The sequence below is a fragment of the Papaver somniferum genome, chromosome 3, assembly GCF_003573695.1.
Source record: "Papaver somniferum cultivar HN1 chromosome 3, ASM357369v1, whole genome shotgun sequence".
Lineage (NCBI taxonomy): Eukaryota > Viridiplantae > Streptophyta > Magnoliopsida > Ranunculales > Papaveraceae > Papaver > Papaver somniferum.
In genome coordinates, this window is record NC_039360.1 from 145,827,001 (window position 1) to 145,840,040 (window position 13,040).

A 13,040-nucleotide genomic window follows, 5' to 3' on the forward strand; every position below is an offset into this window, starting at 1 on the left:
AGTGCGGATGCCAGGTGATCTACAACACTACGTCAGCACTCCCTATGGTATTCCATCAAAAATCATGCCTATTAAAGTTTGAACATATAATCCGTCGAAGTAGCCTCTTGAAATCCAATAGTACTTAATATGCTCCCTATTATCATGTTTCCCGATTAGCTTTCTAGTTAGCGCTTATATTACGTAAACGATCCAATGGATATCATTGAAAAGATAAAAGAAAATCAACTTATTTTTGACTTGTTAATGGTATATGGTCAATGAATAAAAAATCGTTAAACTGTTAAAGAATGAAAGTTTTGAATGGTTGTCATTTTCCTCATAACTGTTTATCTCAGTTGACTCGTACACCAGTTCAGGATGTCCTCCCTTCCACAATCTAAGGAACTCCCACTAAAATTAGAACATAAAAAGATAAAAGAAAAACAAGATTGTGGTGATTAACAATTACCTTAATTTTAGGAGCCATAAAAAAGCTATGGAAATTTCTAATAAAAGAATTTTACCAAAAAAAAAGAAGAATATATTTCTAATAAAAGAATACTTGGAATAAAATTTTTGAAAACCCTGCATAGATTATGAACATTCAAAATTTTGATCAAAAATAAAATCATAGACAAAACAGCTTCTCAAATTTCTTTGTTACTCAAGATTGATCGATATTTTTACAAAATTCCTGACTAAATAAATGTCAACATTCTTTCGTTAAATCCTTAGGACATTTTCTCAAGGCATTGTGGCCGGTGTATTCAGAATGCAGGTGTTATTTGGTTCCACTTGGTTTTTCTCTCTACTATTCGCCATTTTCTTCTTCTTCGTGTTATTACCTTCATTCTTGTCTGCTGTTACTGAAGAAGAAGCTTCATTGATTGTTCGCAGACAACTCTTGACCTTTCCTGAACATGGAGCTTTGCCTGACAATGTTGAATATGAAATCGATATAAAGGAAACATTTGCAAATAAAAGACTTCGTCGAGCTTATATTGGTCTTCAAGCATGGAAGAAATCTATGTATTCAGACCCATTTAATACAACTGGGAATTGGGTTGGACCAGACGTATGTGCCTATAATGGTGTCTTTTGTTCACCTGCTCTTGATAATCCAGATATGAGTGTTGTTGCTGGTGTTGATATTAATGAGGGAGACATTGCTGGTTACCTTCCTGTAGAATTAGGTTTGATGAATGATATTGCTCTGTTTCATGTGAACTCAAACCGTTTTTGTGGGGTTGTTCCCCAGAGCTTTTCAAGACTGACGATACTTCATGAACTTGATCTCAGCAACAACAGGTTTGTGGGTCCTTTTCCAAAAGTCGTTCTTTCAATTCCTGCACTCAAATATCTTGATCTTAGGTTTAATGATTTTGAAGGTAAGTTGCCTCCAGAGCTCTTTAATAAGGATCTAGATGGTTTGTTTTTGAACGACAATCGATTCCACTCTGATCTCCCCGAAAATTTTGGAAACTCGCCAGTCTCAGTTGTGGTTTTGGCCAACAATAAATTCACAGGGTGCATCCCTAAAAGCATTGGTAAGATGGGTGGCACGTTGAATGAGATAAACTTACTTAATAATGAATTTGCTGGATGTATACCAACAGAGGTTTCGTCCCTGACGAATTTGACAGTATTCGATGCGGGATTAAATTCATTTGTAGGAGACATGGATAACAGATTCTGCCCCATGAAACTTCTTGAGATTTTGGATTTGTCGGGAAATTCTTTAACGGGGCTTGTCCCAGAAAAGGTATGCAAGTTGCCTAAGTTGGAAAATTTTACATTCTCAGATAATTTTTTTAACGAAGAGTCACATTTATGTGTTCCATCAAGCAACTCCAACACGTACTTTGATGATTCAAGAAACTGTCTGCCTTCTAGGCCAATACAAAAGACAACAAAAGTATGTACCCTCGTGGTGAACAACCCAGTTGACTGCAATAATTCTAAGTGTGTAGCTTTACCCGTATCTAATAAACTGGGGCCTCCACCAGGCACGACGAAGACACCCACGCCAACTCCAACTCCTTCGTCCCCAAAACCTCAACCACAACCGCAGCCAACACCGAGATCTCAACCGCGACCATCACCTCAATCACAACCAACTTCATCGCCAATTGATGTACCACAACAATCAAACACATCACCTTATTCTAACAAACGGTCAAGCCCAACTTTTAAATCAAAACCATATCTGGTTCCCATTCCCTCAAAAAAGCCATCATCTCCGTCACCCAAATATAAATTACCCCTCCAAGAGATGAAATCACCTCCTGTTTACTCTCCACCACCCCCGGTTCTAACCCCTGAAAGTAAATCCCCTGTAAAAAGGATGAGACCGCCTCCTATACATTCTCTCGTACCATCTGTAAACTCTCCAATACCACCACCACCGATTCACTTCTCGACACCACCAACAATTCACTCCTCACCGCTCTCAAGAAAATCTCCTGTCCAAGAAAAGAGATCAACTAATCTTAACTCCCCACCATCGGTTCCAACGCCCAAAGGTAAATCCCCTGTAGAAAAGACAAGATCACCTCATGTATACTCTCCACCACCACATGTATACTCTCCTCCACCGCCAGTTCACTCTCCCTCACTGTCTATTCATTCTCCGCCACCCCCAGTTCATTCTCCCCCACCACCAGTTCACTCTCCTCTACCACCAATTTACTCGCCACCACTACCACCACTAGTTTACTCACCGCCACCACCAGTTCACCCGCTTCCACAACCAATAACTCACTCACCCCCACCACCTGCATCCTCCCCACCACCACCATCACCACCTATGAGCTCTACTCCACCAATCACATTACCAGATTTAATCCTACCACCAGATTTAGGCTTTGCTTATTCATCGCCTCCTCCACCCGTGTTCCTAGGTTACTAAGTAGTGTACCTTGAAATCTCTACACCTACTCTTTAGCAGTCAACTTTTACATGTCTGAAATGAAAACTGAACAATCTTTTTAGCTAACTGAAAGATCCGCGCATTTGGCATTGTAACCAATATCTCATCATTCAATCGAATTCTTTCATCAATTGAAGGGAAATATGCACACAAGACTATTAAGTAAAACATCAAAATTGTATTTAGTAGGCCAAGACACAGATATGCAAACAGATCAATACTAATACATTTTGTTGATTACTCACCAAATTGACTTTTTCATTTTATGACATCTTTGGCACCTTTTTGTTCCAATAGTCTGTATTATAGGAATAAGAACATCTTCATGTAATGAATGTATTTAAGTGTAGCTAGGAATGAATGTGTAAGTGATTCGTTACATTTCAAAGTAAATACCATATGCAAACAAGTAAGATAATTGTGGATGTTTGTCAGATAACATTAAAGGTTCTAAGAAATTGCAACAACAGTGATATTTAACCAAGTGTTATGCAATGCACATTTTTGAGTTGTATGGTCTTTATCATATAATGTTGTCATACCACAATCATACTAAATACAATTGAAGAGACGAAATCTATAAATCTGAGAGGCAAAATTGAACATATGTTGGTTTCTTAAACCAAGATATATTCATCATCCCGATACATAACACCCAATCGTCATGTCATACGATGAAAGATAAAACCATTTTACAAGAACTACAAGAATCTATATTCACTTGAGCATTCCATCGAACAGTTTATTTGGATAACTTAGTATGACCACTTTATCGATCTTCCCCATTCATACAATAACTCCCATTTCCATTTACGATTCTGTGAAAACGTAAAAGCCAATATGATAACTATATTTTCTTGGATTTCAAGTTTTTCTACCCAATTTTTGTTGGAAAGAAAACCATGCAAGATGATCGAGAATGAAGCTGAAATTCATAATTGAGAATACTTTATTAACTCCCGAAATCACTTTCCCGAGTAAACAAAAACTATTTTTACATTACAAATCTAAAAACACCCCGGTTACTATATACACCCTCGTGGCGGACTCAGAGGCCATAGCATCTTCAACGAGTGGGTGCTAGAAACCATTTGTTTTTTTCTCTTTTTTATATATTATTCTATGATGAAAAGTTTCATTAATGGTAATTTGAGGCTGCAGTGAGATTAAGATCCAAAATTAAAAGAATTCAAATAAACAAAATCATACCGTAAAAACACAATACCGAGAAATACGGCAAGAAAAGAAGAAGGATTACCAGAGTAAGAAAAATACAAGTATGAATAAGATCCGATTTAATCAGACAAAAAATGGTTCTTATCGGAATTAAATTCCAACCATTTTGTTTGTTTTTTCTTTAAAAAGATGTGCTTCCAAAATAAGAGTAATTTGCTCAAATCTCTTGTACCTAAAGATGTAGATTTCATCGTAAAAAAACAAATCACCGATAAAGATGGGTACATTAATTAAATACTCCTAGTTCTGACACCCAACAAATATACCCTTATACAACAATAAATATACCCCTATCATTTAAAAACCTTATCCATTAATAAATAGATTACCTTAATACCCTCACTTATTATTATTTTCGTTTTCAAACCTTATCCTTATTCATTAACAATTTTTTTTTCCTATTTCACAGCCATTACCACCACCACCACCACCAATCCACCACCACCACTTACTAACTACAACCACCACTAATATTTCACCACCACCACCACTATTATCATTGTTGTCACCGCCGCCGCCGATGTTTCCTCCACCGCCGCCGTCACCACCACCACCGCCTTCAAAATTTGGCGTCAACAACCGAAGCTGATCCAAAAAATAAAAGTTCAAAAATAACTTTACTAATACATATTCCAGTTCTTTTATTGTGTCAACAATCAAAGTTGATCTCAGTGAATAGGTCAACAATAAAAGTTGATACCTTTAAGCGGGATCAACAATTAAAGTTGATCAATGGAAGTTGATCCACAAAAAATGAGATCTCATCAACATATTTATATAAGTATGTTTCCTATAAAAACCAATAAACCGGGAACCTTCAAACTGACATATCTTTAAGAAACACAAGAATAACATTCATAGAAACAAATCAGAATGTATGTCGTCACAAAACATAGCAACTCCAAAACCAAAAAGCATAAAAAAAAGAAACATCCAACAAGTATGAAACCTAAAAAAGATGCAAAAAAAGTTGTAGTGGATCAACTTCAACACGTCAAGCTCTTTCGTGCTAGATCAATGAATCAAAAATCTCAAATCCAAATGGTTATCTGACAATTTCAAAATATAATCTCTGGAAAAACTATCTATGGCCTACAACAACCAAAGTTTGATACAAAATGACATATACGAATGTGTGAATTTGGCGTGAGTCGAACACGCATTATCTGACGTGGAATCAGTCATGCTACCATTGCACCACAAATTCAACATTTTGAAAAATTTACATCTATAAAAATCAAAGCATTTAAACTACATGCATAATTATACTAATCCAAGGAAATGCTGTCAACAACAGTAATTGATCACATAAAAATGGAGTAGACAATAGGAGTTGATCCCAGTTATTGGATCAACAACAATAGTTGATCCCATAAAAATGGTATCAACAGCAGGAGTTGATCCCATAAATTATTAATATCATGCATTGTTGGTGATTTTAGTACCTGATACATACATAATCCCCCCATGTAGTAGTTCCCAAATCTGCTCCTAAAGACAAAATAGTTGTAAAATAAGTCAATCTCCATTGTTGATTCCACCATCCAAACAAAAGCTACCACCATCACCTTCACAACCACCACTACCATCATCTCCACTATAACATCATCCATCACCACATCAAACAATAGGAGTCAGTAGTTAATCCATTAAAAAATGTTGTCAACAACAGGATTTGATCCCATAAATGGGATCAACAACGGTAGTTGATCCGCTGAAAAAGGCATCAACAACATGAGTTGATACATTCATTACCTTCAACATTTGATGAAGTAATATACACCAACTTATCGTTCCAACCTCACCACCATCACCACCACCAGCAGCACACAGAATCTCCACCAACACCACAACAATCAGAACCACCACTATCTTCATGAATGATTTTAATTCATCATTCCAACCAGAACCAACACAATCTCCATCATCAGTTTCATCGTTCTAGCCTGTTTACATCTACATACTACCACCACCAACAGAAACTTAAACTAGAGAAAGAATATAATCAATTATTGCATGCACAAAGACATCAAACCATTAGGACAAAATTCATCACTTAAAAAATCATACCTTCTAAAATGAAAAAAATCGTCTTAAAATCATACCTTCTATTAACATTTGAATGAGAAAAGACTGTCACAAAAGGATGATTAATCGCACCAAGAACCATCACACCACCACTAATGTTCATCCCACGTAACCCAAGCAATGAAAATACTAATTATACTTTTGTTAGTAAGCTGATCCATTACACTACAGAGATCACCGGTTTCCAGATCTTAACAACCAAAAGTGGTACATCTTTACTAATATTTTTCTTCCATCACCACCACCACCGCCGCCATACCATCATCAGCAGCTAATAAAACAGAGATTGATATCCTCCTTCACTGTCATCACCATCATCGTTAAGTAAAGGAACCACTATTTGACATTCTCCACAACCGCCACCGCCACTATCGTCAACAAATATAACCGAGATTTATGAATCTAATAAGGAAAATCAATTCGACAGATTAAATAGTACATATTTGATATCCTCCACCGCCAACACCACCAACACCATTAATCCCGACAGAAACGAGGTGGAGAAAAACAACGATAACGGAGGTGATGGCTGGAGAGGAGGAGGAAGAGAGATTGAAAATTTCAGATCTAAAATTGAAAACGAAACGATGGATTTTTCTTTCTTTAATCGTGTATAGAGGGTATTTGTAGAATTACGAATAAAATTTATTTCTTCCGAAAAACGGAGGGGCATTATTATAACGGGTAGGGGTGTTTGTGTAGACTCGCCAAAATGAAGGCTATTTATATAATTTCCACGATAAAGATTCCGTTGCCGGATAAATTAATGATGACGATTCTGGTGAAAATGCTGTCACCAGAAACAACAAAGATGAAGGTTTCGTCGTTGGAGAACATCTATATTGATCTTAAAACCCATACCAAGAACCAAGAACCACCATTAAAGCGTATATAAACCTTCAAAAAAAGATAAAACCGCCAATGGTGTAATATAAATAGAAAAATAATAATAACTAAACTAAAGTAAATATATATTAGAAAGAAAGAAATAGTGAAGAAACCTGCCCAGATCTAGCATAAAATGAACCACACCTGAGTAGAGGAAGAGTTGTTGGTGATGTTTTTGTTGGATAAGAAAAGGAGTGAGAGAGACTAGTATGCAGTTGGAGATTTTTTTTTCACAAGAGTGTTTATTCACGAGACCTACCCAGAGGTTTCTGTTCAGGGCACCTGCCCACAGAAACTAGTATGTAGTTGAAGATCTTTATTCATGAGACCTGCACAGAGGTCTTAAAATTTAGATCTTTGTTCACAACAGTATACATATGTGGGAAAAGTAAAAAAAATGGCTTATAAACCATCTCAAACAGTGTATTAAATTAATTAAAATAATAAACTAATTTCTTTCCTTTTTGTCTCAATTTTTAAATCATATTTGATCCCGTAAATTTATAATTAATATTTTATATAATAAATTATAAAAATGGTTAAATTGATAACACGAGAGAACCTAACCGGAAATCTGGATAAAACTTTCTCTAAGACCTTTTATTTGTCATGTCATTATTTTTATTTTATACCCGGTATTTTCGGTTGCTGAATTTCGGGACGAAGTTCTTTTTAAGGGGTTAATAGTGTAACACTAAGGTATGTTAAGAATTTCGGGACGAAGTTCTCACTATAAGAAGAATCAAACCGAATCTTATTAGAAGGAAAAAGAACAGTCCAAACATCACTTTCTTTGCTTGAAAGACTTGATGAGGACATGATAGAAGAGATAAATGAAATGCTCTTACTTAGGAGAGATCTTCTTCTTAAAAAGAAGGAAGATAGAGGATAAATTTCCAAAAAAGACCTTTGACCAAAAACCTAACAGAATTTAGTTATCCCCAAGAGAAGATCTTACAAGGAAAAAGGCGTTTAAGTAGAAAAACGGTTCTTGACTCAATAAACAAAAAGAGTCACAACAAAAAAGGAACATAAACACACAAGAGAATCAACAGAAATATTTCACACAACTCTCTTGAAGATTATGGTTCTTGTCTAAGAAGGAAAAATAACAAGGACCATCATAATCCTTATTACATATTGTAATTTATCCAAGTCAAGACTGTGTGGTTTCTTATGAGAGAAAGAAGTATTTGTTATTCCTTGTTTCCGTTGAGTCTTCATAAGAGAAGAGTTATGTGCATCATTCTTCCCTTTCAGCATAGTTTTGAATACCTCGCCTGTTGATTTTCGTAAACTATGACTAACTTTGGAAATCTCTTTAGAAAGATATGGAAGTTTCTTAGGAGTTTTCCTTTTCATCTTCTGAAAACAAGGTTTACCAGAGGAGAGATTTTCTTGATTCCTCGTGCACATTGTATTTTGATGATCCTGATTTATACACAAGAGAGACAAAACATTTGGAATGTCCTTGTATTTTTCTATATCATCAGTGTGACTTGATAATGATATAGATTCAGGAATAACTTGTTGAATATGCCTAGAAGAGTTAATCGAAAAGATTCGATGTATCTTAGCAGGATCATAATTGCAAGAGCCAACAATTTCTTGTTTTAAACTCCGCAGTTGACATTCCAGATCATCAATATTTTAAACTAAAGCTTCATTTTCCAGTTGAAACTCTTCTGGAGAAGTAAGATTGTACATCATAGAATAATCAGGATTGTTAGGAGGACAAGTATGATTATCAACAAGGAAGTTAAGAGAAACTTCACAGATGTTTTCCTCAGGACAATAATCAAGAGTGGCCATCCATGCTTTAGTTAACTCACTGAACTTCTCATCAGAACAATTGGAAGTATCATGAACACTTCTATAGCACTTGGAACAAGTTTCATTACCATAGTTTTTCTGAACTATTCTATCCCCTTTTTTAATTGAATGATCTTTCTTTTGAGACTTTCTTTTACTCTGTCTGAGAGTCTTTTTTAACTGTTGTATAAATAGTGAAAGAGTAGAATTAAAGCAATTCTCATCTCTTGAATCAATCAATCTCGGACGTCGAGACTTTTTATCAGATGTAGCAACAGAGTTGGCTAGCAAGTGACATTTTTCTCTTTGACATAGTTCAAGATCGAAAATCTTTAGCTTTCCAACAAGAGTATTTCTGGAAAGAGTATCAAGGTTATTTCCCTAAACGATGGCATGGTTCTTAAAATCGTATCTAGATGGCAGCGATCTGAGAATTTTCATCACAATGTCCTTTTCAGGAATAGTCTTACCCAACGCAAAAGAAGCATTAACAATTTCAGACACTTTGTGATTAAACTCATCAAATGAATCTTCATCTGCCATACGAAGGTTTTCCCAATCAGAATTTAGGTTTTGCAGCCGAACTTCCTTTTCACTGGTATTTCCTTCAAATACGGTTTCGAAGATATCCCAAGCATCTTTAGACCGAGTGCACATAGTCACATGGTGCTGAAGATCTGGGGTAATGGCATGAATAATATCATTTAACCCGTCAGAATTTTGCTTTGCAGCGAGAATCTCGGCAGGTTCGTATGCACCAATATCCTCCGGAACAGTTGCATCGCCTTCTGCAACAACCGGAGGATTATAGCCATTAACTATATAAACCCATTATTGAAAATCATGCGCTTGAAGAAAGCCACACCAAATTTTTTTCACCATAAGTAATTTGATCCATCGAGGACTGGTAGTACGTTTATGGAGATAACACTTATGTCCATATTCAGATCGCTACAAGCACATACTTATAAGGTCTTAAATGTGTTTGCCTTCTCTGATACCAATTGAAAAAGCGGGGTTCTAACAACCACACCCAATATTTCGTTTGGCAATCTGAATAGACAAACTCCAATATACTTTCTAGAGAATCAACTAGACAGTTAGACTCAATTTAGAGAAAAGTATATCAAAGAGTTTTGTATCTCTATCTCTCAATTCAATCTGCAATCAGCAAATAGAAATTTGCGAGCCCGATTGAATATAACAGAAATAACTTGAACGGTACCAAAGACCAATGTTCAAGGATCAATCAATTTCAATCAACAACCAAAGGTTGGATTTCCCAATTGATCGATTCAACGCACAACCTGTGATATTTCAATTATATAACAAAATATAATGCGAAAAAGAAATAACACAGACACCAGAATTTTGTTAACAAGGAAAACCGCAAATGCAGAAAACCCCCGGGACCTAGTCCATATTTGAACACCACACTGTATTAAGCCGCTACAGACACTAGCCTACTACCAATGAACTTCAGACTGGACTGTAGTTGAACCCTAGTCAATCTCACACTGATTCAAGGTATATTTGCGCTCTTTACGTCTCTGATAACAGCAGGATACTACTCACTTGATTCCCTTAGATGATATCACCCACAACCAAGAGTTGCTACGACTCAAAGTCGAAGACTTGATAAACAAATCCGTCTCACACATAAAATTCTGTTGGAATAGATAAATCTGTCTCCCACAGGAATACCTACGAATTTTGTTCCGTCTTTTGGTAAATCAAGGTGAACAGGAACCAATTGATAAACCAGACTTATATTCCCGAAGAACAACCTAGTATTATCAATCACCTCACAATAATCTTAATTGTATGGTAGCGAAACAAGATATTATGGAATCACAAACGATGAGACGAAGATATTTGTGACTACTTTTTATCTTGCCTATCGGAGATTAAATCTCGACCCAATCTTAAAGAAGATAGTACTCAAACACGACAGAAACAACAAGATCAGATCTCACAACTACAGAGAAAATAGTTGGGTCTGGCTTCACAATCCCAATGAAGTCTTCAAGTCGTTAACCTACAATGTCTCGTGAAAAACCTAAGGTTAAATGATCGAGAATCGACTCTAGCTTATACAACTAGTATCACACAAGAGGTATGTGGATTAGGTTTCCCAGTTGCTAGAGTTCTCCTTTATATAGTTTTCAAATCAGGGTTTGGAATCTAAGTTACCTTGGTAACAAAGTATTCAATATTCACCGTTAGAAAAAAAACCTGATTAGATTCAAGCTAATATCTTTCAACTGTTAGATCGAACTTAGCTTGTTACACACAAATGAAATGTACCTTCATTTAGGTTTATGTAGCCGTACCTAAACGTGTACACCATGTTGACTCAACCATAGTTAACCGAGGTTAGCTATATGAACACTCTCATCTCAACCTTATTCATATTAACCATAACTAGTTCAAATGACTCAAATGAAACTAGTTAAAGCGTTGTTCAATTGCTATATTCTCATAGACGTATACAAGAACACAATTGAAGCAATATCGGTTTGATTCACTCGAATCAATCATGAACATTATAGCCACGGTTTGCAAAGAATGCATTCCTTATTATATAAATGTATTTGTTCATGTACATAACCGATTTTAGAACTTTAACCTTCAAGTATGCAAACGGGTACGCATACTTGAAATACCCAGACTGAGTTTGGGTTTCGCCAGTACGCGAACGGGTATGCATGCCTCCAATCCCAGCAGAAAATCTCGTACATGAACCTTACACCAGTACGCATACATGTACGCATACTTAGGTTCCCGGACTTCTCAAACCAACAGGTACGCATAGGGTACGCATACTATGGTTCCCCGACATGGATAACATATGTGCAAGAGTACACAACATGTCACAATCCAATAATGGTTAAGTGTTCTAAACTCTTACTAGATTTTGTTCCCGTGCTACGCCCGGGCAGACCCGAAAACCGTCTACCATTTTTTTTTTAGTTTTAACCATATTTTTGGTTTGGTATGATGTGTCTTCACCTCGCCCGTCGTGCATTTTTATTTGGTGTCGAGGGGCTTCGCCGCGCCCAGTGGCTTAGGTTTTTTGATTTGGTGTGGCTCGGTTTCGCCTCGCCCCATCCCAATGCATGGTTAGGATTTTTGATTTGATATGGCTTGGCTTCGCCTTGCCCGGTCCCAATGCATGCTTGGCTCGGATTCTATTCTCCCCGTCATGCTTGGCTCGGCTTCGCCCCGACCCGATACATGCTAAGAATTTTTGATTTGGTAATTCGCACGTTGCTTTCTCCCACATCGTTTTAAACGAATTGCTTAGGATTTTTAATTTGGTATGGCTCGGCTTCTCCTCGCCCCGTCCCGATGCATGCTTAGAATTTTTGATTTGGGATAACTCTTTCTTTTAGAATTGTACTCTTTCTTTTTTATTTTGTTTGGCTCGGCTACACCTCGCCCCGTCCCAATGCATGCTTAAAATTTTTTATTTGGTTTAGCTCGGCTACGTCTCACCCCGTCACAATGCATGTTTAGGATTTTTTATTTGGTGGTCACGATGCATTTTTGATTTGGTGCAACTCTGACCCGTCCTGTCCCGATGTATGCTAAGAATTTTTGATTTGGTAATTCGTATGTTGCTTTCTCCCACATCGTTTTAAACGAATCACTTAGGATTTTTGATTTGGTATGGCTCGGCTTCTCCTCGCCCCGTCCCGATGCATGCTTAGAATTTTTGATTTGGGATAACTCTTTCTTTTTTATCTGGTTTGGCTCGGCTACACCTCGCCCCATCCCAGTGCATGCTTAAGATTTTTTATTTGGTTTGGCTCGGCTACATCTCACCCCGTCACAATACATGTTTAGGATTTTTTATTTGGTGGTCACGATGCATTTTTGATTTGGTGCAACTCTGACCCAAACTTATTCACTTTAGCATCAAAATTTTCTTCTTAACCAAAATTTACTTCAAAGTTATGAAAGCTATATAAGGGGACCAAGTTATCAAAGTTAGATACACCCAAAGCTAAGATAACTAATCCTTCTTGTTTTCCCGTCCTTATAAAATTAAATTAATTGCGAGTCCATGACATACCAGGTTGTCTATAATATTTAGCAGGGA

At 36.7% G+C, this 13,040-nt stretch overlaps 1 protein-coding gene across 1 annotated transcript; it reads left to right on the forward strand.

Annotated features, from left to right (window-relative positions):
• The first annotated feature begins 558 nt into the window (after nucleotides 1–558).
• On the forward strand, nucleotides 559–3,329 carry LOC113357625 (pollen-specific leucine-rich repeat extensin-like protein 3). The gene has a single exon (XM_026601065.1). The coding sequence runs from the start codon at nucleotides 755–757 to the stop codon at nucleotides 2,888–2,890; it is 2,136 nt and encodes a 711-aa protein (XP_026456850.1). The 5' UTR covers nucleotides 559–754; the 3' UTR covers nucleotides 2,891–3,329.
• Nucleotides 3,330–13,040: the final 9,711 nt, after the last annotated feature.